This window comes from Gossypium hirsutum, chromosome A06 (genome assembly GCF_007990345.1).
Source record: "Gossypium hirsutum isolate 1008001.06 chromosome A06, Gossypium_hirsutum_v2.1, whole genome shotgun sequence".
Classification (NCBI taxonomy): Eukaryota; Viridiplantae; Streptophyta; class Magnoliopsida; order Malvales; family Malvaceae; genus Gossypium; species Gossypium hirsutum.
Genome location: NC_053429.1, coordinates 91,947,345 through 91,974,435, shown reverse-complemented (window position 1 = coordinate 91,974,435; position 27,091 = coordinate 91,947,345). Strand labels below are relative to the sequence as shown.

Sequence of the window (27,091 nt, the reverse complement as noted above, 5' to 3'; positions counted from 1 at the left end):
TAATCACTTATATTTGAAATATTATGTTTTAGTCACTTACGTTATTGTTTTCTTACGAAATGGTTACTCTATCATTAAGATTTGTTACCTTCCAAACGACAGTCCAATGTGACAGTTAAAATAAGTTTTAAATACCAACGTAGATGTCCAACCAAGTAAATTACTTAATTTTTAATTAAATAAAAAATAATATTTTAAAACACATTTTAACTGCCACGTTGGACTATCGTTTGGGAGATAATAGATCGTAACGGTAAAATGACCATTTTATAACAAAATGATAACGTAAGTGACTAAAACGTTATATTTCAAACATAAGTCACTAAAACGTAGTTTACCAAATTTAAATTTCTATAGTTAATATTATTATAATAATGTTGGTTGACAGGTTCTTCTTTTAAAAAGTTTTCTGATATGATTGTGCTTGGAGAAAGAAAAAAACCAATAAACATTGGTGGGTTTTGTTTTTAGTAATAATTGACGTCGAAACACATCAAAGTGAAGAAAAACCAAACGAAAGCAGACAGCTAATGTGATCCAAACATTGCATTGCAAAAACCGGCACCTCCAAACTCCAGCTTTGAACTTTCTGAGCCCCATATTTGCCATTGCCAACTGAGTTATCCAATCCGACAAATGGCCCTACGATTTCTTCTCAAGGAGCTTTGGAGCATTCAATTCAAATAAGGTAGGCTTCACTGACTCCAACAACTGGTTTGTGATAAATTTCATTTCTAATAGAATAGAAAGGGAAAGAGAGACATGGGTTAGTTAAGATGCACGGCCAAGGATGTTGGTAATGGATTAATCGTTTGCTAATATGTCATTGTCCAAAAGGCTTCTGCTGTAATCTTATTCACATACCCTTTTGGGATTGTGTTGGTCGCCCATTAACTTAAACACTGTTTACACGTGCGTACTTTGCCAACTATTTCTCTTTAGTTTACCATTATAATAGACTTAATAATTTCTAAATTTCTTGGAAACCATGCCTAGGGAAAGATCAATGGACTCGAATTTGCAGGAACAACAAGAAGAGTAAAGGCAAATGAAAGATAGTAAGGTGGGTTCAAGAGAAGTTATATTATAAACGTTGTCCTACCCAGAATAGAGGGACTATTTTACCAATCTAATCCAAAAAAATTTAATATTTATAAAAATGTTATTAATTCAAAATTTTGAAATGAACATTAAAATTTGGTTATGAGAAATAATAGCAGGCACCACCTTTTTTTTTCTATTAAAAAATAATTTTTGGGGTTTTGGACACTAAATGTCAAGATACTAACACATGGGAGTGAAAACCTCAATAAACTGACTTACTTTCATTAGTGAATCATCCAAGTATTTAATACAAGGTGGAAGGACGTACTAACAAACTATTAGTTAACTAGTTAACTAACTGACTGTTAACCCTTTTCTCTTATCATGCCCCGAGCTTGTTTGCTTCCTTTCCCCGGCATTAGCTTCATTGACTGAAACCCGAAGTTGACTTTTAAATTTTTTGAACAGGACTGCTGACAAGGGCTTGGTTAAAATGTCAGCCACCTGTTCTTGACTTGGAATGTGTCCAACTTGGAACAGGCCTTGTGCAACTTTTTCCCGTACAAAGAAGAGATCCAATTCGACGTGTTTGAATTTAGAATGTTGAACTGGGTTTCCTGCTACGGCCACGGTTGCGAAGCTGTCACACCATACAAGTGCTTTGCCGTAGTGAGAAACACAAAGTTCGGTTAACAGCGACTGTATCCACACCATTTCTACAATAACATGGGCGAGACTTCTGTATTCAACCTCTGCAGTCGAACGTGATACAACCTGCTGCTTCCTCGAGCTCCAAAAGACCAGATTTCTACCAAGAAACACACAATAACCAGACGTGGACCGGCGATCATCTACGTCAGCTCCCCAACTAGCATCAGAAAATCCCTCGAGTAACAGCTTGGAGCACTTTGTGAACCTCAGGCCATGATCCAGTGTTCCATGCAAATAACGGAGGATCCTCTTAACAGCTTTAAAATGCACATCAAGAGGTCGGTGCATGAATTGACACACCTTGTTGACAGCAAAGGCTACATCGGGCCTAGTTATCACTACATACTGCAATGCCCCAACGATACTCCGATAGAGATGAGCATCATCAACAGGATTCCCTTCATGAGCAGACAGCTGACACGTTGGTACTATGGGCGTTGGTAAACTATTTGACTTATCCATACCTGCTTGTTGTAGGAGGTCGAGAACATATTTCCTTTGGTTAAGAAACACTCCAGTAGAGGTATATTGGACTTCTATACCTAGAAAATAATTTAGTTGGCCAAGGTCTTTCAAAGAGAACTGAGCATCAAGTCTTCGAACAAAGCCATCTATGGTTTGAGAGTTGGTCCCAGTAACGATTATGTCATCGACATATATTAGCACATACAGTAGCTGTGATTCAGAGTGTTGAATAAAGAGTGAACTTTCGGCTTTAGAAGCAACAAAACCAGTGACCAACAGGAATTCTTTTAACTTGTGAAACCAGGCCCTAGGTGCCTGTTTGAGTTCATAAAGAGCTTTGCGCAACTGGCACACCAATGGTTGATTGTTATCTCTTTATTTTTCAAAACCCGCTGGCTGTTCCATATAAATCTCCTCTTGGAGATCGCCACTGAGGAAGGCATTATTTATGTCGACCTGTCTGAGAGACCAGCCCATCGAGACAGCAAGAGCTAGAACCACACGAATGTTTGTTGGTTTCACCACTGGACTGAAGGTTTCTTGGAAGTCCACCCTAGCTTCTTGGAGATACCCTTTTACTACCAACCGTCCTTTGTACCGAGCCACTGAACCATCGGCATTACGTTTGATTTTGAAAATCTACGACCTAGAGGTAAAGGCACAACGTCCCAAGTATGATTTGCAAGTAAGGCTTTGTATTCAGCATGCGCTGCTGCTGACCATGCAGGATGTAGGAGAGCTGCTGTAATGGAGGTAGGTTCCTCATCTTCTAGAACAGACGTGAACACTTTAGGCTTGTAAATTCCACTTTTAGATCTCGTTTGCATCGGGTGAGTATTTCCCAGGAGTAGATGCTGTTCAAAAGATGCAGATGAGTGTGATGAGTGTCCTGAATCTGGTGGTGAGTGTCTTGACTCTGGTGGTGTGAGAGAACGTCAAGACCCAGACGAGTTATCAGTTTGGCTTATGCTATCGTATGACACCGGAGTAATCCCTTCCTCATGAGGAGAAACAGTAGGAGGAGATGTATTACCCAACACCACTGGAAGGCGAGATTGATGCTGAAAACTTTGAACTGACTGAAAAGAGAACCAAATGAACTATCCTGTTTGAAAGGAAAACACGCCTCGTCAAATGTGACATGTCTGGAGACAAACACCCTACCACAACTGGCAATGCATCTATACCCTTTTTGATTTGACACCACTCCAAGAAACACACATTGACTGGACTGAACTCCAGCTTATGTCGATGATAGGGCCTCAAATAGGGATAACAAGCACATCCAAAAACCCTGAGGTACGAATAGGATGGCCTAACTTGATACAACATATCATAAGGACTTTGGTTGTGTAAAACAGGTGTTGGTAGCCTGTTAATCAAGTGCACATCATAAGAAAAAACATAATACCAGAACTCTAGAGGTAAGCCTGCCTGAGCTAAGAGAGTTAACCCCACATCTACAATTTGCCGATGCTTCCTTTCAGCCACCCCATTCTACTTCGAGGTGTGAGGGAAAGTTACCCGGTGTTGAATACCAAGGCGAGCAAGCTCCTTTGAGAGCGATCAATACTCCCCACCGCCATCAGATTGAAGAGCTTTGATGGAGTAACCAAATTGAACACGACCCATTTGATTAAACTGAAGAAAACATTGAAAAACTTCAGCTTTGGACTTGAGAAAATAAACCCAAATGTATCTACTATACACATCCACAAAGAAGACATAGTAAAGAAATCCATTGGACTTGACATGTGAAGGACCCCAAACATCAGTTGTTACTAGTTCAAAAGGTGAAGAATACACTGTTCGAGAGGAGCTGAAAGGCAGCTTATGAGCTTTGCCTAGTTGACAAGCTGAACAAACAGAAGTAATACTATTTTTATTGAACTGAATATTACAATCTTCTAAAGAAACTCTAAGGACACTCGAGCAAGGATGTCCTAATCTTTGATGCCACAACTCCAGGAGTGATAATTGTTATGCTGTACACAGATTCGCTGAGACTGACTGTGAGGATGTACCATCTGTACGAGAAGATGAGCCAGAAAAATTGAACTGATATAGACATGTGGCCCACTAGGAGGGTTTTCCTTGTCTGTATATCCTTCACAAAACACAAAAAAGGATGAAATTCAAAGTAAACATCATTATCTCTTGTAAACTGCCCAACAAACATTAAACTCTTGCATATAGTTGGTACATGAAGAATAGTTCGTAGGCGCAAAAGTCTAAACCCAGCCAACATACTAGTGTTCCCAACATTAGAAATAGGAACTGAAACATCATTCCCCATCGACACATGTTTCATACCTGTATAAGGAACAACATTTGTGAGAGCAGTCACATTTGGAGTAACATGGTTTGTCGCACCAAAATCTGGATACCATACTTGGTTAGTATTATCAGCAAACGAGGTTCGTGAAGGCTGATGAGAACACGATGACAGTGGCTGATAACAAGAGCTACACCCATGAGAACAAGAAGATGCGCCTTGATCTCCAACCTGATGATAGTTGACAGAAACAGTATGACTAGAGTTAACACCAGAATAGTTTTCATCAAATCTGTGATAGCAAGTCTGGACTAAATGTCCAATTTTCCCATATAATTGGCATTGGGGCTTGGAACGAGACCAACCACGACCATTCGTACGGCCCCTGGTTCGAGACCAACCACGACCATGCCCTCGATAACTTGTTTTATATTCTTGTTGATAAGTCCCTGAAGATTCGGTATGCTCCGAACTTTCAATACTACTTTGTTTTTTATGAGACACCATATTTGCTTGCGGTGGTACCTCTGTTAAACTATCCAGTTGTCGTGTCTCACAATCAAGTAACAGTTCAGTTAAGAGATCTAGTGACATAGGAGTAGCCGAGGCTAGGATACGAATAGATTCATATTCCATAGAGAGTCCAGCGAGAGCAATACTGACCTGCTCTTGCTCAGGTACAGGACTTCCAGCAGCAACCAGACTGTCACTTAAGCTCTTTACTTTGCCCAAATAATCTTTTATTGAAAGATTTGCTTTCTTGATGGAATACAAAGCATGCCGCATGCTAGAGATCTTGACGGTAGATTTAGCACCAAACCGCCGCTCAATAGCTGTCCAGATTTCAGAACTTGTTTTGGCCATCGTGAGATGCACCAAGACATCATCGGTTACTGTAGAAAGAAGCCAAGAAGCCAGGAATTTGTCCTGCTTCTTATGAAGAAGAAACAAAGGATTAGAAACAACTTGTCCATTAGGTCCAGGAAGAACAGAAGGCGGACTGGTAACTGTGCCAAGATCAAACCCATCAAGTTCATAATCCTCAAGAATCAACAATATTTGATGCTTCCACAGTAGGTAGTTGCGTTCAATGAGTTTGACTGTATCATGCTTAGAGAAATACTAAGCATTTGATAAAGAAACATTGCTCTGACCCACTCCTTCAGTGTTGGAAGAATGCTGCGGTGTATCACTGGGAAGAGAATCGTCAGTAGCCATGAACAAATGAAATCAAAAAGAGAACAAGAAAAAAATTATGGCTCTTGATACCATGTCAAGATACTAACACATGGGAGTGAAAACCTCAATAAACTGACTTACTTTCATTAGTGAATCATCCGGGTATTTAATACAAGGTGGAAGGACGTACTAACAAACTATTAGTTAACTAGCTAACTAACTGACTGTTAACCCTTTCTCCTATCACTAAATAGTCGGCACCATATATATATATATGCTGGCACATTGATGGCCGGCACCCCCTATATCTGATTAAAAACTAATTTTTTGGACAAAGTGGTGCCGGCAACATTCACCCAAAATCACCCAAAAAACAAAAAGAAATGGGAATGTTTCAACATAACCTCTCCTTGTTTTCTCATTTTTTTTTATTTCCTAAGTTTAATTATAGATTTTATATTTTAAAACAATATTAAAATACTTATCATATTTTTTAATTATTATTGCATCACTCACATTATTATTAAATTTTAAAAATAATTTAAAATATATTGAACTATATATTTTATAAAATTATAATTTTCATGCAATTATTCAAATACTAATTTTTTGTAAATGTCAATTTTTTAAGTTAAATTTGTAATAAGTCCAATTTACCCAGGCCCATTTAAGTTATTTACAATGAATAAATGAGTCAAACAAATAAACCCAAATAAATTAAAATAAAAGCAAAATAAAGTCCATAGATTACAAAAGCCCAAATAGTCCATTTACAATTTTCAGTAAATCCAAATACTAAAATCATATCAGCCCAAAACCTAGGCCTAATTACAATGGCCCAAACCCAAAACCCAAAATTGGCCCAAATGAGCCCAATATCGTGAAAGCACCAGAAACCCTAGAGCATTCTAGAATACACCAGCACCGCAGCTAGCCAGAATCAGGCTCCCACGAGTGGCTTCCCACGAACGGCCTCCCCACGAGTGGTTTTTTCTCCATACACCTCCACATCAACAGAACCTGCGAGAAGGAGAAACAAACACAGCAAAAGAATACACGAGAAGCAGCAAAATATAATGAAAAATAGCAAAAAGAAAAATAGATTTTTTTTTTGTATTTTTAGATTTGTATTTTTCTGGCTATAAAAGCCACCGAATGTACCTGGTAAAATTTACGCACACTGAATACGCATATTAAATATCAAAAAAGGCGTTTCGAAAGATTTTTTAACGTGATTTTCTGTTTTCTATTTTCTTTAGTTCTCTGTTGAATCTTTTTTTCGAACTTTCGCTATTGTATTTTAAAAAAAATAAAGAGAAGGAGAAAGACGAGGTCTTACCTTTGCGAATTGGCCATAGATTCTTCTTTGCTTCGTTGAAATTGAAGTCGGAAGAAGGATCTCGGGGCTACAAACCATAGTTTGAGGCTCGAATATGCCGATCTTCGATTGTAGTGGCTGATCGGTGTTGAAGCTAAAAGGGGATCTAGGGTTTGCTGGTGGAGAAGAGATGAGGCTAGGGTTTGTTTCGGCCGAATAGTTTGGTTTGAGCCTTTATAAAGGACTACAAACGGCGTCGTTTTGAGCCTGGTCCAATAGCTCCCAAAACGGTGCCATGTTGATCATACCCGACCCGATCCGATCCTATCCTCTACCCCTAGGATCCGCGTGTTTTTGCGGAGAGGAGATAATTTCACGATAGGTCCCCCCTTTTGCACGCTTGCTCAATTGCATGTTATTTACTTTATTTTATTTTTTTAATTTGACTCTGTAATTTGCGCATATTTGCATTTTAGTCCGCGACTCAGCGCAGTGTTTTGGGATCTTGAATATATCCATATTTGGTCCTTGTGCATTCGCGCGCGTCGCACTTGGGTCCCTATTTATTTCCAATAGTTTATTTTATTTGTAAATTATCCCTGTTATTTTATATCCATTCTAATTAAGTTTTCTGTTTATATTTTTTAGAATTCACTCAAATTTTTTATATGTTTTGAGATCGCTTTGATAATTTTACTTTGTTTTCATTATTTTGAAGCTTTATATCATATTATTTTAACATCTAGTATAACATTTCGTTTAAATATTTTTATATATACATTTGTACATATATTATTTTAATGGAGTTTTGTATTTAAAATACTTATTGTTTTAAAATTCACTTAACATTTTTATGTATATATGAAGCCATTTTAGGAACTTCATTTTTGTGTTTATAAAATTATTATTTTGAAATTCGTCTCTATATTATATTATTTTAATATTTTATATAGTATCACATTTAAATGCTTTTATGTATATTTGTACATATATAATTTATAGATTAATTTAATCTTATATGTACTATTAGCTCCATGTTATTTTTACATGTAACTATTTCGAAATCTATTTATTTATATATACGTTTGGTAAACCTATTATGTGTATTTCTTAAGATTATATTTTATTCATGCTATCCTTGCATATTTTATGTATTATTTAAATTATCTTTATTGTATAGATAATGTCAGTTTTAAATAAATGTTTTACTTCTAAATATTTGGCACATTATTTAATTCAAAGGTTTTTTTGCAACAACTATTTTAAAAATTACATATATATATTCTTAGTTTTTCTTTTAAAAATTACTTCAAGTTCTAGCATGTTTCATTTGCTCATCAATCCCTTATTTTTAGAAATTGTTTTTGTATTATATTAGTTTTATGTTTGGTACCTCATGTGTTAATTGTTTTTATATTATTTCATGTATATTTGTTACATCACATTTATTCGTTTTTATATATTATTAAATCAATTGTTGCTCACCCATGCTTGTGAATTTGGTTATATTTTGGATTAATTATATTTAATTATTGGTTTCATATTTTAGTTAAATAAGGTTCTGTTATCTTCGTTCACCAAGTATTGTACTTTATGCATGCGTATCACCCCGCATTTATTTATTTATTTATTTGGTTTACAAATGTTGCATTATAATTTCCAACTCTTTAAAATCAATTTATTTCATTTTATTACAAGTAAAATTAAGACGTTTTGAGCTAGTTTACAATGGTTCATTTAAAATTTTTTCAAATAAGGCAATGTTCAATACTTAGAAATTCGAGGAATCGTGCCCTACCGTGCTGGGTTTCGATTCTTCGTTGGACTAAATAATTGGACACCCTTTTGTAATTTTCAATGTATAAGCTTTTGGAAGTCAAAAATCAATTGTGTTTACGAAGGTATAAAGGATCGTGTCCTATCGTGCTGGATGTGATGCTGCATACCTTTGAAATGAGAGAATTTTGACGACCAACTTAAACCACTCAAATGTTTTAAAAAGGACCATATTTCAAATTTTTTTCTAAAATCTTAGACATCAGGACAACACTTAGTTAATCTGGTACCAATTTTTGGGCGTAGTGAGAGTGCTAACCCTTCCTCATACGTAACCGGCTCCCAAACTCATTTTTTAAATTTATGTAGACCAGAATTGATTTAAACGGAATAAAATGTTTTATTGGATAGTCCAATCACACTTAAACAAAAAGATTGATGGCGACTCCACACTTTGCTTTAAAAATCGATTCCATTTTTTCCAAATATAAAAAATGATTTCGACAAAATTAATAAAATAGCTAAGAAAATCACTCATGCTTATCCAAAAATCAGAAGGTAACAGACAATGACTCCTATCAGAAAAACAACAAAGAACAAAGAAGAAAAATTTGTGGTTGCTGCGCGAACATCAAGAGATGAGGCTAATCAAACCCGCCAACCCACCAATGATCATCTTCAACCTTTGTTGCTATCCATCCAGGTACGTTCTCTACCCAAAAATGATATTTTCCCATGCTAAGCCCATCTTTTGCTAATTTATTAGCTGATTTGTTACACTTCCTAATTGCATGAAAATTACAATGCATAAATTGTTGAGCAAGGGATCTACCATCGGAAATAAATTTAAATAAATTCAATATTAAAATTAATAAATAGTTTTAAAATACTTTCATTTGAAGTTCTTAAATAATATATTAAAATAAGATAACTTTAACAAGTTTTTATCAAAACCATCTCCAAAAAATTATCATTACATTTAAAAATAAACATAATTTTTTAGGCTTAATTTATTATTTATACTTGAGTTTAACAACAATCAAGTTACATTTAACAAAATAAAAATAAAATTTTTTTAAAAATCATGAAAATTCAAATATGATGGGAAAATTCAATCATAAAAGTTACAATTTTATAAAATATGTAGTTCAATATATTTTAAATTATTTTTAAAATTTAATAATAATGTGAGTGATGCAATAATAATTAAAAAATATTATAAGTAGTTCAATATTGTTTTAAAATATAAAATATATAATTAAACTTAGGAAATAAAAAAGATGGGAAAAGAAGGAGGGGTTATGTTGCAATATTCCCTTTTTTTTGTTGGGTGATTTTGGGTGAATGTTAGCCGGCACCACTTTGTCCAAAAAAAATTATTTTTTTAATCAGATACAGGGGTGCTGACCATCAACGTGCTAGCACTTAAAATAAAAAAAAAATTGAAATACATGGTGCTAGCCATCTAGTGTCCAAAACTCCAAAAATTATTTTTTAATAGAAAAAAAGGTGGTGCTGGCCATCTATTTCCCATAACTCAATTTTACTGTTCATCTCAGGTCATTCTAGTGAATGTTTTTGAACCAGAGTCATTTTTGCAAATATTAAATTTTTTTTATTAGATTGGTAAAATAGCCAAATAGAGGAGGACGAGCCATATTTAACTGTATAAATGGAAATTCTTAACAAAAATTATTTAATTTAATATTAAAAAATAGGCTCTGATATCAAATGATACGATCCGCCTTGAATGATGAGTCGAGTCGTATTTACGTTTCCCGATCGTCTACGAGAAAGTATGGTTCAATTAGATGAATATCTAACTAAATCAATGAAATAGGCTCAACTGGGATTAAAAGATCAAAAATAAAATGGCTAATTGGAAAGGAAAAATATTTGGTTATCAAATAAGTGGTAAAAGTTGATTATGTTTTAGATATGGTAAAAGGATGGAAAGAAACAGTTCAAGAAGCAAGCAAGAACCAACACTAATTAGTGTCGACCCGATACTTATATGCTTTTGAAAAGGTTTGTAAATTCAGTCAAAACCTCGACCCAGTATCAAGAAAGATAGGAACCTCGGTATTGGGTTCGAACGCCACACTTGAGAAAGTGTTAAGTTCGGGAAAGGAAAAGAACGGGTTGACGCCACTAGCTTTGTAGATAAGCCAACAAGTCTTTGAACAAAATGGGAGAAAAGTATTTCTTACCAAATGAGCAGAGTTTCATTAAAATGTCCAAACGTCCTTCAAAAATGGTTGGTTACACATATTTATAGGTATAGAAAAACTAGCTGAATAGCCACATCTTAATGTGCTAATTAAAATTGAAATTAAACTCAAGTCTCTTGGCATTCTTGTAACAATTAACTTCATCCTTGACTTTAATTCAGCTGAATAAATATCCTTGATTGCTTGAAAAATGTCTCTTGAGATGTTCCTTGGCTAGCCGAAAAGACACCAGCTACTTAATGGTGTTTTGAATGCTTGTTTTAATATTTGAAAGAACAAAATCAGCTGGTAGGTGAAGAGGTTGCTTCCGAATTTAAAAGGGTGTTAAAATGCTCCTTAAAACTCCTTAATTGATGTATGAAACCTCCCTTGTAACAGCTCATTCCTTCGTAACCGAAAAAAAAACACTTGAAAAGTCACTTCCATTAAGTTGTAACAGCCTTGAAATGTAACGGTTGTGAAATGAAGGGACACCTGCAATAAACACATTAAAATGAACTTTAAACTCAATCACATTAAATACTTGACTTCAATAAATGAACTAGAAACAAAGGCATCAATTAATGCAGCAACTAGTTTAATTAAAAGAAGCAAAATTAAATAAACTTGAAATCATGCTTCAATAAATTATCCTAGTAACTAGATTAATTAAATAAACATCTTATTAAATGAAGTTCAATAAAAACTCAAATAAATAAACTAAGATGAGTTGAATTAAAACCAGCAACTCATTTATTTAACTTAAGATGAATTTATTTAAATTCTACTTGCAATAAATTGCAAGTAACGCCTATGGGGTTCATCAATGCATGATTAATGGGTTCGACTTCTTGTTCTTCCCAAACTTGTTCCACGTAGCTTGCCAATGTGTCTTTAAATTTCTTAGCTCGTGACCTAGTAATAGGCCCTTGTGGCAGCTCAATGGACTCAGTAGAGACATCCCGAGCTAAGGTCGTATCAGTAGGGAGAAATGGATTCGGCTTTTCATTTTTTTTTGAGCTCTCCATACTTTGTTTTCCTTTTTTTTTCTTAATTTATTAATATTATATTATGTATAATAAAAGTAATAGAAAATATATAAAGATTTTAATTTATTTAAAAAATGTTCAAACAAATAAACATATCAAGAGGTGATTGGATAAAATCTTAAATGGCTTAAATTTATAATTAATATTAATAATGACTTAAATAGTATTTAATTTTTTTTATCACAAGTTGTACACCGATATTGAAATAATATTAAAACTTAACTTAGGAAAGATTGCTGTTGATTAATTCTCTTGATTTGTGCATATGTTTAAGAGAGCTCCTCACTCTACCTTAGCAATCTTGTCAAAGGTTGCCCAAAATTAGTTTTGAGTATAACGATCACCTGAGGATTACATTGCATTGATGTGAAGTTGGTAAATTATTAAACTACTTAAAGGCATTGGGAGAGGTGAAATAAGACACTTAAATTTTAAGCATTTCGCTTAGATCTCGAGATGCATTCATGTCATTAACTGAAAGTCATCCTTAACCGCTACATTAATAAATTGAGGTTGTATAAGAAATCTATGTTTTAGTGCTCTATTTGATATATTTCCATTTGTTTATTTGTCTTTAATTTTATATTAGTAATTTAGTTAGTTAATGAGTTGGATAATTAGTTCAAATCATATGTAATAATTTATTGTAGCTTTGATTCTCGAAATCTTTTTTAACAGATTTATTTCGTTATAATTATTACTTAACAACGATAGTGTGCACTTGCAGTTATGAGCGAATAGTGAACATTATTTTGAGGCCCAATTGAGTATTGTTTTAGAACTAACTTTATATACTTTATTCACATCCTGATCAAGTTTTTGATGCAGTCACCTAAGAAAATTTTTATGATGATCAAACTAGTTACTCATTGTATTGTTTTACAATAAGGTTATCATTAATTTTCTATGTTACTAAATGTTGAGGATAAACCCAGTTAAGCAACGAATAAGTAAAATAACAAAGAAATTGAAAAGATCGAACACAAATATTTTACATTGAAAAACTCCTCCAAAAAGAATAAAAAATCACGAGTAAAGATAATTTCATTAAAACAACAAAAACAAAGAGCTTAAACACAAAATACTAAACCCCGAAATCTAAAATAATAACCCTCAAAATGTAAACACAAAATTCTCTAAAAGCTTAGAAAAACTAATACGTAAATGTGTTATGGGTTATTTTACTAGGGTGGAAAATGGTCTATTTATAGGCTAAATTATTAGGTAAAATAATATTAAAATAACCTACACTAATTAGAGTTTAAGTGGAAAACTAAAACAAAGTTTAACTGGAAGAAGAAAAGCTAAAAAAATGCGAGGTATAACTCTACAAATCTCCACCTTGACTCATATTTCCACAACACCTTCTTTGTCAATGCCCACCACAGGCTTATCTCAAACTATGTATGATATTAACTGAGTCGAAGCTGTATTTAGACGCTGGAAGTCTTCTAGTCTTCAACTTTTACACTGCCAAATTAAAACTGAATTGGGTTTGATTTTCATGAATGTAGTGCCCTATCTTTTCAAAACCTGCATCCAAAAGAGAACCTCTCTTATACGAAATGGTCATACCCTTTCCCTCCTATGACCAAGTTGTCTTCACTTCAAACGAGTCTGGATATTTGACATTATCCTAATTGTCTTGTCGTGTATCTTGATCTGAACAGTACCAATACCGATTACCTTAATAGGTGAACAATTCCCCATACACACAACTCCACATTCAACTGAATTGTATGTGGAGAACCAGTTATTGTTGGGACATATGTGGAAAGAACACCTTGAATCTAGGATTCACTCGAACTTAAGCTCAGAGCTTTCACTTGTCGACACCAACAAGAAATTATCACCCTTGTAATTAGCCAAATTAGCACCAACTGAATCTTCCTCGTTGCTCTCAATAACCTTTTTATTTCGCAGTTTGTAATAATCTACCTTGACATGACCTAACTTCTTACAATAGCGGCATCTCTTGTCTCACTTCCTTGATGCTACCAAAACTGAGGCTTGGCTATCTAACTTGCTATCCGAACCAAACTCATTGTCGAGTTTACCTTTGCTCAATAGATGACCCTTCACATCCTTGAATTATAATTATCTCTGCCATAAATCAAAGTCTCCTTGAAAGACTTGTATGAAGGGGGTAAAAAACACAATAATAGCATAGCCTAATCTCCATTGTCAATCTGAACCTCAATATTTTTTTAATCATTCAAAAGATTAATAAATTGACTAATATGACCTCTAAGGTGCTCACTTTCGTCTATGCGGAACATGTATAGACGTTGTTTCAAAACCAATCAGTTAGCTAGATACTTTTTCGCGTAGAGGGTTTCTAACTTTTTCCATAAGGTGGATATTGTTTTCTAAATCAAAACCTCTTGCAACACATTATTTGTTAGACATAATTGAATCATGGATAAAGCTTTTTTATCTAACTTATCTCATTCTAATTTATCTATGCCTGTAGGCTTATTCTCTATAAGGACCTTTTCAAGATCACTTTGAATCAGAATCATCATCCGACTTACCATAAATTGAAATTTGTGATGCCATCAAACTTATCAATGTTAAACCTTGTTGTTGTCATCTCTAAACGGGTTGATTGCGAAAATCAGACTAGCTCTAATACCAATTTGTTAAGGATAAACCTAATTAAGCAACGAACAAGTAAAATAATAAAGAAATTGAAAAGATCGAATACAAATATTTTACGTGAAAAAATCCCTCCGAAGAGGATAAAAAAACCACGGGTAAAAATAATTTCACTGAAATGGCTAAACCAAAGAGTACAAAGATGGAGATAAAACTAAGCCCCAAAACTCGAAATAAGAATTCTCAAAACATAAACACAAAATTCTTTAAAAGCTTGGAAAAACTAATACCAAACTGTGTTATGGGTTATTTTCTAGGGTGGAAAAAGGGCCTATTATAGGCTTAATTCGTATGTCAAATAATATTAAAATAACTTACACTAATTAGAGTTTAAGTGGAAAAATAAAATAGAAATTAACTAGAAGAAGAAAAGTTGAAAAAATGCGAGGCATAACTCCACACTAACATCAAATCTAGTAAATTTCCTATTTTTGTTTTTCCCTAAAACTTTTGGTTTTTTAAATTTGTAGTGATTGAATAAAAAATATCGGTGATTTGACTAATTCGACAATCAACCTAATTCTTCTAACATGAGTTAAATTGTCTATGTTTAAAATTTTAATAAAACAATAACATCTAAAATATTAAATATTAACTTAATATTAATATTTTAAAATCTAATATGGACAAGCCTAAAAGTGAAACAGGTTTAAGTTAACTATTTAAAAATATAGGTGTACTTGAATAAAATTTTATTTCTAAATTTGAAATTGAGTTACGCTTGGACAAATATAAAGATTATAAATATTGTACTACCCAATCCAGCTCATGAATTCATTAATCATAAGCTTTAAATTAGAAGGTATAAAATATTAAAATTAAAAATATATGTAAATTTAGGCAAAATTTTAAGTTTATATTTCGAATTGAATTAATCTTATACTGTTATAAAAATAGAAATATATATACATGTCATATATAAACTGGATCGGACCCGACTTATGAATTCATTAATCATAAGTTGGAAGTTAGAAGGCTTAAAATACTAAAATTTAAAAGTTTAATTGAGTATTTAAGGCTTCTTTAAAGCAGATAAATTACTCATAAAAGCCGTCACTTTTCGTTCTATACAGTACAACTCAATTCTTGCTTTCTTTTCTATTTCATTTTTGTTAAATATTGGATCAAAATACACCGACAAATATTGTCCCATAATCTAATCTTTTTGAGCGCTTAATCGTATTTTTGATCCTCCAACATTTTCAAAAAAAATAATAATCCTTACTAACTTTTTACACTAATTTGAGCCTTTGAACTAATAAAATTGGCCCAATAAACTCTTTGATTAATGTTAACCATTAGTAGTTAACAATAAAGTTAATATGACCATTAACAAATGTCACATCAATACTGTTTGCTGATATGACAGTGCCACAGCATCATTAATCATTGACGTAACTACCACATCAATAAAAATTAAAAAATTAAAAAAAATTATTTTAAAATTATTTTTTAAATAATGCATAATAAATTATCTAGATTCATTTAAACCACACTCATATGCTTAGATTGATTCAAGAAGTATAAAAGACATTTAAAAAAAAAAGCCTTATAAAAATCATTAAAATTTATAATACTTGTTAAAAATTAATTAAAAGCCATAAAATTTTAAAAACATTATAAAAACAATGTATTAAAAACCATAAAAATTTATAAAAAATAAATTAAATATTTTATAAAAATTATTTTTCTCATTTTTATTAATTTTTTTTACTAATATGACTTATTTTTAAGTATATCAAACATTGAGATATTTTTATTTTATCATGTAAACTATTTAAACTTCTTCTAAAATGTTAGGCCATGCTAATCATCAATGTTTTTTTTTAATTAATGATCAATGGCTATACTTTAATAAAAATAAATTTTATAAAATATTTAATTTTTTTATAAATTTTTATGGTTTTAAATTAATTTCTAACAATTTATATATTTTTTTTCTAATTTTAATGGTTTTTAATAATTTTTTATAAATATTATAAATTTTTATGGTTTTAATTAATTATTTTAATGATTTTTTACAAGTTTTCTTTATGTTTTCTATAATTCTAGAATGAATCTAAATAAATAGATATCTAGATTCAAATGAACCTGGACAACAATATATCTAGATTTATTGTGTATTATTTAATAAAAATTTTAAAATATATTTTTATTTTTTGATGATATTATTGTGGCGATGTGTGGCCTACCACGTTAGTCTTCGATGATTATGTGGAACTGGCATGTTAGCTATTAGTGATAATGTGGCATTGCCATGTCAGCCTTTGGTGATGGTGTGGAATTGCCATGCCATTGATAACATGGCATTGACTAGTGATAACATGGCATTGACATGTCAACAAACAATGTTGATGTGGCATTTATTAAGGGCCATGTCAATATTTTCGTTAAGTATTAACGGTCAACATTAGTCAAAGGGTCAATTTAGTCAGTTTTGTTATTTTAAGGGTTCAATTGGGTGCAAAAAATTTGCAGGGAATTAATTGATTTTTTTAAAAAAGTTTGAGAGTAAAAAATACTATTAAGTCTATAAAATATTAAAAATGGACATAATGCTAAAATTAGCCATTATATTTTTTTTGTCATTTTGACTCTAATTTCATTTTTCTTTCTTTTTTATCATTTTGTCTTCAACCTTTAAAATTTTGTTAAATTGCCTTTTTGGGACAAAAAAAAAGTCAACTAAGCTGTTAAAATTTTAATAGAATTAATGTAATAACCAACATGATAATCTACACGTATTTCATTGCTAATGTGAATAATTTTTTTTCAAAATATTTATGATTTTTTTGAAATTTTAGTAAATTTTATATATTTTTGAAACTTTTATGAAATATATCTGGACTGCTATGTGGGCTACCACATCACTATCATTAAAATTGTAATGATCCAATAAGCTTTTTCATCCAAAGAAAAATAATTTGACTAAAATTTGAATGTTGAAGATAAAAGTGATAAAAATAGAATTAGGGTCAAAATGACAATAGATGTAAATGTTAGAGGTCAAATTTTCTTTATGTAGAAAATATAACACTTATAACAAGATTTATATACAATGTGTCAAAAAAATGGTATGTTTGGAAAGCCACTCAGTAATTGAATTTGAGTGTAATTTATTCTAATTACACATGTGAACATATAATTCTTTAAACACAATTATAACAAAATATTTTAGCATTTGATACATTATTGATGAAAATTTTTAATTCCATAAGCAGAATTCATGTGAACCCCATTTGTTTGCTCAGATTTTGCCTATTATAGAGAGGTGGTTGTTATACACTTATAATAATATATTGTTATAGAGAGATAATCATTGTAAGTTTATCCTAGATTTCATATTATGAATCTCCATCAAATAAAGAAAGTAAGAATTATGTTAAAAAAAGAAAGAAAGAAAGTGAGGACCCAAATCAACAAGATTAAAAGATGTATAACAAATCATGTATTATTACATTTATGCATATTTTATTTTACATTTTTCACATTATTAATTATAAAATTCATAAGTCTACCAAGTTCAATTAATCAATATGAATGATCAAATTAAATTAAATAATTTATCATGAGTTACTAAATTCAACTAATTAATTTATAAGTTTATGATATCCTAAATTTATAGTAGAATATTTAATTAGGGAGCCTAATAGTTTTTTGAATTGACATATTTAATTTTTCTCATTAGAGATTATTTTCATATAATAAAACATGACATTTAATCATTTTATTGAAGTAATGTTTTAATTAATATCATTTTCATTCAATAGATGACAAAGAATAGACTTGCTTATATAAAATACTATGATTTTACTTAAAAATTTAGACCATATGTTATTATAGAAATTAATTTAATAAAGAGAGTACTTCATAACCATGAACGCTATTGTTATAGGGGGTTAAAATAAAATATAAAACTTAATTCTTCTAGATTATAGCAAAATATTATTGTAAAGAGGGTTGACTATGATTTACAACATCCTAAAATGTAGGTGAAAAAATAGCCCCAAAGTAATTAATAGGCTTCTATTAAGGTGACCAAACTTCAATCGATAGGTGAAACTCTCAACAGTCTTAGGGTGAGTTTGGGGCGGTGGTGCGATACGTTTAGCTTATTTTTGTCTTACGTTACAGTATCGTTACAGTATCTAATCTTACCGCTTCTGCTATTTTTACACTGATCACAACTAAATACACCGCTCATCGAAACTTACCCTCAATAAAATATTTACATGCAATGTGAAGGAGTGCCAAAAGCTGGTGAGGTCAGTAAATGAGATAAGCGTGAGTGGGTGAATCTTTCTGCTTCGTTAAAACCAGCGAGCATTTCGTGTTGTGTACCGCACCACCACAAATGAATATCTCCACCTCTTTTTGGTATTCACCGCCATTCCTCTAATAAAGACTCACCCGCTCTTTAACTGCGTTGCAGTAAAAAATGTGTGAAAAACAAGTTGAACCATCACATCGCCTTACATTTACTCTGCTACATTTATGGTTTCAGTTTTTTAACCATTGTCTTACCTTCTCAATCAATACCGTCTAAAACCAAGTTGGCTAACCAATTGATCAATTTCCAGGTGTGAGTGGAACATTTGGGCTCAATTTCCAGACTCCAAACATAGGCGACCAAAACGAAGTTGGCTAACCAATTGGCATTAAATGTGTGTACCCTACAAATGGTTAGGTCTCAACACATTGGGCCATGAAGTTTCTGAATTGGTAATGCCTAAAGAACCTGTCTCAACACTGTAGTTGATAAGATTGTGATGTTTGACAAACTAATACTATGTAAAAAAAAAATCGTAATTATCAAGCCTTATATCAGAATATAGAACTGCCATAAAATGGAGACAGTGTTGAGTGTTGGCTAAAAGCCAAGCAAATAGTGACCCAACTTTCATCTATCGCTATCCCCTTTGTCCCACATGGTCAGGAGACAAGCTTGTTCTCCACTGTTCACATGTCATCTGGGTTTTCCCATATACAATGCTTCCAAATCATCTTATAAACTACACTTACTTTTATCATATAGAATCCCCATATTAACTAAAATAACTGCAATATCAAACAAGTATCTTATAGTTAAAATCTTATGTTAATGTACAGTGAAAACAAAAACAATCTAATAAAGAAACAAAAATTACATTCAAGAATGCCAGAGGCGGCTCAGAAAACTACGAAATCTATTGGTAGATAACTTTCTGACAAGTCTTTTGGCGTCAGAGACTTGTGCTTCTGCAAGTTTCTCTATGTATTTTAGGTAGCCAGAACTGGCTATTTTTCTTCTTCCACTGTTGCAACTTGTCAATGACACTAATATAGAGAGCAAGAGCTGTTTATTACCTGAAATTCCTTCCTCTTGATCAAGCAGTCTAAGAAGGAAGTGTATGTTTCTATCATCTGAAATAAATCTATTTCGATTTTTAGGGACTGAGACCAAACTGGAGAGTGCTTCAATTGCCCTTTCACGCACTTCACATGACTTAGCATCCAACAATTTGACAAGCTCTGCCATGAAACCAGCATCTCCCATTGTCTTTCTGGCCTCATCTGATGTCCCACAAAGCTTAAACGTCAACTTAAGTGCCAGTTCTTGAAGGGAAACTTCGCCATTGCGTAGGAAGAACAGTAAATGATCCGTGAATCCGTAATTCATCAAGGTGTTTATGCAGTTTTGTGAAGGGAAACATAGATTCTCTATTGCTCTCAATGCTACTTCTCTTGTTTTCGAAGAGGTTGATGACTTCGGATCCGAAATTCGTAGTAATGCACGAACTGATTCCTCCCCAGAAGCTACGTTTTGAAGCAACTCCATTGAATTAATCAGCACGATTTCTTCTTTTGATCTTGTTAGCTTGATGAATGTTGCAATAGCACCTTCTTCGACCATAAACCTCTTAATCTCTTCAACACCAACAAGGTTTCTCAACACCCCACAAGCAAGACCAATTAGTTCCCCTCCAAAATCACCGCTTGAACATATTTTCAAGAGTGCCGTCACCCCACCATGAGCTGAAACAGACCATGCATTGTCTGAATTTACAGTCAATGTCTGAAGACACCTAACAGCTCCTTCTTTGCCCAAATTACTGCCGGTTTCCAAAATCCGATTTAAAGGGCCAATAATCCCAGCTTCAACTAAAACCCCTTTATACAAATCAAACCCAGAGATTAAAGATACAATCTTTGAAGCTTCTTCTTGAATTTCCATCTCTGGTGAATCAAGAAAATCGACCAACAATTTCACAATGTCACTAACTTCAAGTGCTACAAGTTTCATGTACCTTTCATCTTCAGCCATAAGTTGATATAAATTCACCAAGGACTGCCTTTTCATTTCTATATCACCAATCTTCATCCTTGTCAACAAATCTCTTACATAGAACCTCATGTCATCTTTACAAGCACCAAAACCAGGCCTGGAAACAACGATGGCGAAACCATGGCTCAGAACCCCAGCAGTGTAAATCCCTGAAAGATTCTTTACATGGAGATCAAATTTTGCAACCATCACATCAAGGTCATTTTGCATCAGGAGCTTTCCACTGTAAGAAAGATCCACACATCTTCTCCCGAGATCATAACACTCGTTTACAGTTGCCAAAATGGAAGGAACCACGTCAGAGAAGGCCGCTGCGTTTTCACTTGAATCACAGTTTCCAACAGCCATCAACCCAGAACTCATCTCTTCTAGCTTCTTTCGAATGAGTTGCCATTTAACATTAAAAACTTTGATAGAATGTGAAAGAGAAATCAAAGAAGATATAACCTGAACAGCCTGCTTGATACTAGATTTCATTGCACTGAAAGATTCTATTGAATTCTGGTGCTGCTTTTGCATTGGTTTCTCTTCTTCTCCCATTTTTTTCCCCTTTTTCTTCAAATTCAATGCTTGCTTTGAAGGAAGGAATCTAACACTGTCTAAGAAGAGAGAGAAAGAGGGCCACTGACTGCAGATATCTAATCTAAAGTTATCTTTTCATTTTGCAGCTGCAACTGAAATGGGGGTCTTTAATTTTATATTTAGAATAGAGGGCTGACCGTTTAGGTGGTGTAACAGTGACAAGTCAATAGGATGAAGATAAGGGTATAAATTTCTGCCATAATAACAAGGGTTAAAACTTAAAAGGGTGGCTGAAGCTCACAGCGTGAAAAGAACTGAGGAGGGAGATGGTTAAAAGGAAAAAGAAAAGTAGTGTATCTGATTCTGATCAGTGATAAAGGACTTGAAAGGTTTCATCTCTTTATTGACGATTGTATTTGTAGAACACTGTACATGCATGAATGGGGTTTTGCAGTGGGTTGCTGTGGGGGCACCTATCAACAATAAGGTTTCTTTAAAATCTCATCAGATCTCATGAACTTTCTATTTACTTTTCCACCGTTTCAATTTAATTGTATTGTAATATGTACAAGGTAAGAAAATGAATTTATGATAAAAATTTGAATTTTGATATAACGTAAATCAGCCTTAATTGGATTGTAATTCGTACGAGGTAAGAAAATAAACCTTAATTCTTAATTAGTCAAATGTCATCATTGTTTGTCCATAATCAAATCAATCAACAAATCTTGTTGGCTCATCTTTCCCACGTTAAATGTTAGTTTCTTTCTTCCATTATTTTTGGAGCAATTGCCCATATTTTTCTATAACTGCCCTAGATTTGATGAATATGTCAAAATAAAAGAAAAATTAAAGAAATAGGTTATTTTATAATATATTTAAAGAAATAAATTGATTTTTAAACACGACGTTTTTTTTTTCTTTTCAAAATCTGCCAAATAGAAAGTGCAGTGATTTAAATCTAAATCTTTTACATATCACTCCAACTTAGATAAAGATGAAATGGTAGAATGAAAAAAAATAAAAAAGCATCTACTATTACATAAAAAAAAACTTTATTTTAGATTTAAAAAGATTCAATTAAGTTGTTTTGAATTTTTCTTTATTCAATTGAGTCTGAAACTAATAAAATTGATCAAATAAGCTTTTTAACTGGCGTTTATCGTTAATATTTAACTGCAACGCTAATATGGCTGTTAATAGATACCATGCCAGCGTCGATTGATGACGTGGTGGTGCTACATCAACACCAATTGTTAACGTGGTAGTGTCATGCCAGCAAAATAAAAAAAATATAAGAAAATATCTAAATTTATATTTTTAAAATAATTGCAAAATAAATCTAGATAAAGAGGTGTCGACAAGTGATTGTCTGTGTTCATTTGAACGTGGACACCTATTTATCTAGATTCATTCTGTAATTATTAAAAAAATAAAAAAAATCATTAAAGTTTACTAAAATTTATAAAATTTATTAGAAATTATTTAAAAATCATAAAATATATTAAAAATTATTAAAAACCATAAAAATTTAGAAAAAAAGATTTTTTAAAATTATAAGAAATTAATTAAAAATCAAAAAATTATAATTATTTAAATTATTTTTATAAAAATTATATTCCTCATTTTGATTAAATTATTTGATTAATATAACTTGTGCAAATTGAAAAATGAGAGGCAAAAATATGACAAAAAACTGTTAATCTTAATTTTATGATATAAGTTGTTGATCTTTTTTTATTTAAAATATAAAAATAATAAAATAAATTTTACAAAATTTATAAAATTGTCTGATTTTTAATTAATTTATAATATTTTTATAAAATTTATTTTTTTTAGTTTTAATGATTTTTTTATTTTTTATAATTCCATAATATATTTGATAAATGGGTGTCCAAATTCAAATGAACCTGGACAATTGTTTGTTAAATATGTACTTAATTTAAAAATAATTTATATTTTTTTTTCGGTGATGTGGCTCTATTATATTAGCAATCGTTGCTAACGTGACATTTATTAACGGCCATGTTAGCATTGTTGTTAAATACTAATAGTAAAAGTTAGTCAAAATACTTATTTATCCAATTTTATTAGTTTAGAGGCGTGTAAAAAAATTGAAAAAGCTTAATTAATTTTTTTGGCTTAAGGTGTAAAAAGTCCTCAAACTTAAAAAAATAAAAAAAATTAAACACCTCATATTTTTTTGCACTCAATTGAGCACTTCAACTTTTAAAATGCATCAAAAAGGTCCTCGAACTTTTTCAAAAAAATCAATTAAGCCCTTGATTTTTTCACTCAATTGGGTACTTGAACTTTCAAAATACATCAAAAAGACCCTCAAAATTTTTCAAAAAAGCAATTAAGCCCCTGCTCTTATTAAAAATTAGAAAAAAAATTGTAAAAAAATTATTATAAAAATCATAAAAAATAACGACCGTAGCTTTTTTCAATTAAAGTCATCACATATCACAACACAGCATGACATGTGGTGAAAAATGATAAAAAATAAAAATTAATAAAAGTTATAAAAAAATTATAAAATGTTTCTTTTGGTACGATACTTTTTATAATTTTTTTACTAAATTTATATTTCTTTACATTTTTGTATAATTTTCTTACGACTTTTTAAAAATTTATAATTTTTTTATATTTCTATAAATTTTATAATCTTTTACAATCTTTATAGAATTTTACAATTTTTTTTATATTTTTTCTAATTTTTTCTAATTTTTAATATTTGAATTTTTTATTAATATTTAATAATTTTTATTGCTTTTATTGATTTTAATTTTTTAATTTTTTAAAATTTTTAATAAAAGTAGGGGCTTAATTATTATTTTTTTTGAAAAAGTTTGAGGGTCTTTTTAATTAATTATTTTTTAAAAAAAAATTTTGAGAACTTTTAACATGGTTAAGCGAATTCTTTATAATATCATTAAGCCAAAAAAAAAAATAGTGCTGCACTTAATAATCCTACCTAGGCTAGCTAGCTTAGTTATTGGCTAGAACAATGGTTTTAAAGTCCAAATCTGTTGTAGCCTTGGGTTGAGTTTTACAAAAAAAGAAATTTTAAACCATTCGATTCAATTCAATTTATATTTTTAAATATTAGTTTTAATTTTATTATATTTCCGGAGTTAATTGTATTAAACACTCTTAAACTATATATTCATTTTATATTGGTAGTTTTAAATTATTCTAATTATATTTTTAAACTATTAAAATTATATTAATTAGGTCATTTCATTACTAAAATTATTAATTTAATTAATAAATCACACATTAAATTTTACGAGACATAATTTAAAATAAAAAAATAAATATTGTAATTATTTAAAAAAATCTTATTTTCAAAGTTTCCAAAGTTTTTACAAAAATTTTATTAATTTTTTTTAGTTTTACTTAATTTTTAAATTTTTACATCTAAAATTTATACAATAACATATTATTTTTTTCAAATTTAATTACGTAAAATTTGATGTGTTATTTGACGGTGAAAAAAGAAGAACAAAGTGATTGATGAGCATAGTTTGGAGGAAGTATGTTGAAATTAACTCATTTTTGTAGATAGTAAAATACGTTTTTAGAAAGATCTTACTTTGTTTATTTTCTTTAACAAGTAAATGAATATACTAATTAATAATATTACTTAAACAATCAACCAATTAGTGTATAAAATAAGTACAAGGTTGGTGGTGGGATTTCAAGACTTGCTTTTTTTTTCTTTCTTTTTTTATTATAAAATTGACCCTAAAAATTTATTTAGTTACAATAATGACCCGTTTTATGATTAAACATGAAAATGACCTAAAAGCTACAGTTAAATTTAGTGGAACAAAAATGTTTGGCGCTACCAACATCTTACATTAGCAAACAGAGTAAAAAAATTATTTTTTTGGTGGAGCCATTAAGAATGGTGCCACCTATATAAATACCAGGAAAATATTGCTATTTTTGAAAATTAAGAGTTTAAAAAATAATCCTTTTTTGGTGGAGCCAAATAATTGGTGCCACTCGTTTTCAATGCCTGCCATTGTCTTTTTTCTTTTTCTTTTTCTTTTTATAATTTTAAAATTATAAATAATTTTTTTTCTTATTGGTGAAGTCATTCTAAATGGTGCCGCCACTTTATTACTCGATTTTTTTTAATTGTGATTATTTTAATTTAAAATTTTTTAAAAATAATATTTTATTTGGTGGAGTCATTTTTTTTGGCGTAACCAAATTGGTATATATAACCCCCAATGTAGATCAATTTAAGTTGAAGAATTTTTTTTAATTTTTTTTCTTATATTTTGCTAGAGAATGAATGGGAGAGAGATAAGGAGCGTTGTTATTATTATTATTATTATTATTATTATTATTATGTATTTGTGTTTTTATTTATTTAGTAAAATTTTCAATTTGAAGGTATGTTTCGTTTAACGATAATTCGTTGGAGCTCCAACACCGGTAAATTTAATGGTTAATTTTGATTGCCAATAATTTATTCGGTAACGAGTTCAAATTGGTTAAGCAACCAACCGGTGGATTATTTGGGATTCCTTGGGTCAATGGAATGTTTGAAGGTTTCAAGGAATCCCAAATCGAACTGCACAGGTAAGATAATCAATATCGGTAGCATCCAAACTACAAGATAATAGCATCGAGAAAGTCACTCCTGTTCCGGTTAAACAATTTGTTTTTCAATTTGTAAGACACAATGATGTCAGTCTTGAACAAAATCATTTAATTATGTTTTATTTATAAGACACAATCTTGTCGGTCTTGAAAAAATCATTTAAAATTTTTTTTTAGTATTGAGAAAGTTGCTCGTGTTGTAAAATTATATATTGTAAGTTAAGTGAAACTATTTTAGAATGTTTGAAATGTAAAAATTATATTTATATAATTTTTGAATTATGTAAATTGATAGTTATTTTGTAAAATATAATTTTCATGTAACTCATTTATGTAATGTGAAATCAAGAAAAGCAAAGGGACATTTTTAAAGAAAATAAAAAAATCTTCCCTTTCATTTCTTCCAACTTCACAATTTTATTGAATCACAATTCTACTCTCTGCCCACTTTAAAATGCACAATCAACATCACCTTCGACAATTTTACCATAAAAAAGAACGTACACCAAAAACACCAAATTACTCATCTTCACCAGAATTTTTGAGCTCTTCTACTCAATACAACAATTTCTCTCTTTTTTTCTCTCCCAATTCAATTGTTAAAAAAGAATCTCAACAGAATCTATATATGTAGGACAACCAAGGGAGGGGGGGAGAGCCATAAAGAATGACTCCACCAAAATAAAATATCATTTTTAAAATTTTTAAATTAAAAAAAAACACATTAAAAAAAAACATACAGTACACTGGTGGCGCCATTCTATATGACTCCACCAAATAAAATATTATTTTTAAAAATTTTTAAATTAAAAAAACCACATTAAAAAAATCTTGGTAATAAAGTGGTGGCGCCATTTAGAATGGCTCCACCAGTAAGAAACAAATTTAAAATTTAGAAAAACAAAAAAAAATCAATAAGAAAAAAAATTATTTATAGTT

At 31.0% G+C, this 27,091-nt stretch overlaps 2 protein-coding genes and 1 long non-coding RNA gene across 3 annotated transcripts; all 3 read right to left on the bottom strand.

Moving 5' to 3' along the window:
- Positions 1 to 1,398: 1,398 nt before the first annotated feature.
- Positions 1,399 to 2,663, bottom strand: LOC107947743 (uncharacterized mitochondrial protein AtMg00810-like). Its single transcript, XM_016882274.1, has 2 exons — positions 2,610 to 2,663; positions 1,399 to 2,565 (listed from the first exon to the last, which is right to left on the bottom strand). Exons 1-2 carry the CDS (start codon positions 2,661 to 2,663, stop codon positions 1,399 to 1,401), a joined length of 1,221 nt encoding a protein of 406 aa, XP_016737763.1.
- A 3,728-nt stretch (positions 2,664 to 6,391) lies between these two features.
- LOC107949240 (uncharacterized) lies at positions 6,392 to 7,575 on the bottom strand. Its single transcript, XR_001697672.2, has 2 exons — positions 7,014 to 7,575; positions 6,392 to 6,694 (listed from the first exon to the last, which is right to left on the bottom strand). It is a non-coding gene; the product is annotated as an uncharacterized lncRNA (long non-coding RNA).
- A 12,176-nt stretch (positions 7,576 to 19,751) lies between these two features.
- On the bottom strand, positions 19,752 to 21,992 carry LOC107948137 (vacuolar protein 8). Its single transcript, XM_016882604.2, has one exon. It carries the CDS (start codon positions 21,548 to 21,550, stop codon positions 19,835 to 19,837), a length of 1,716 nt encoding a protein of 571 aa, XP_016738093.2. The 5' UTR covers positions 21,551 to 21,992; the 3' UTR covers positions 19,752 to 19,834.
- Positions 21,993 to 27,091: the final 5,099 nt, after the last annotated feature.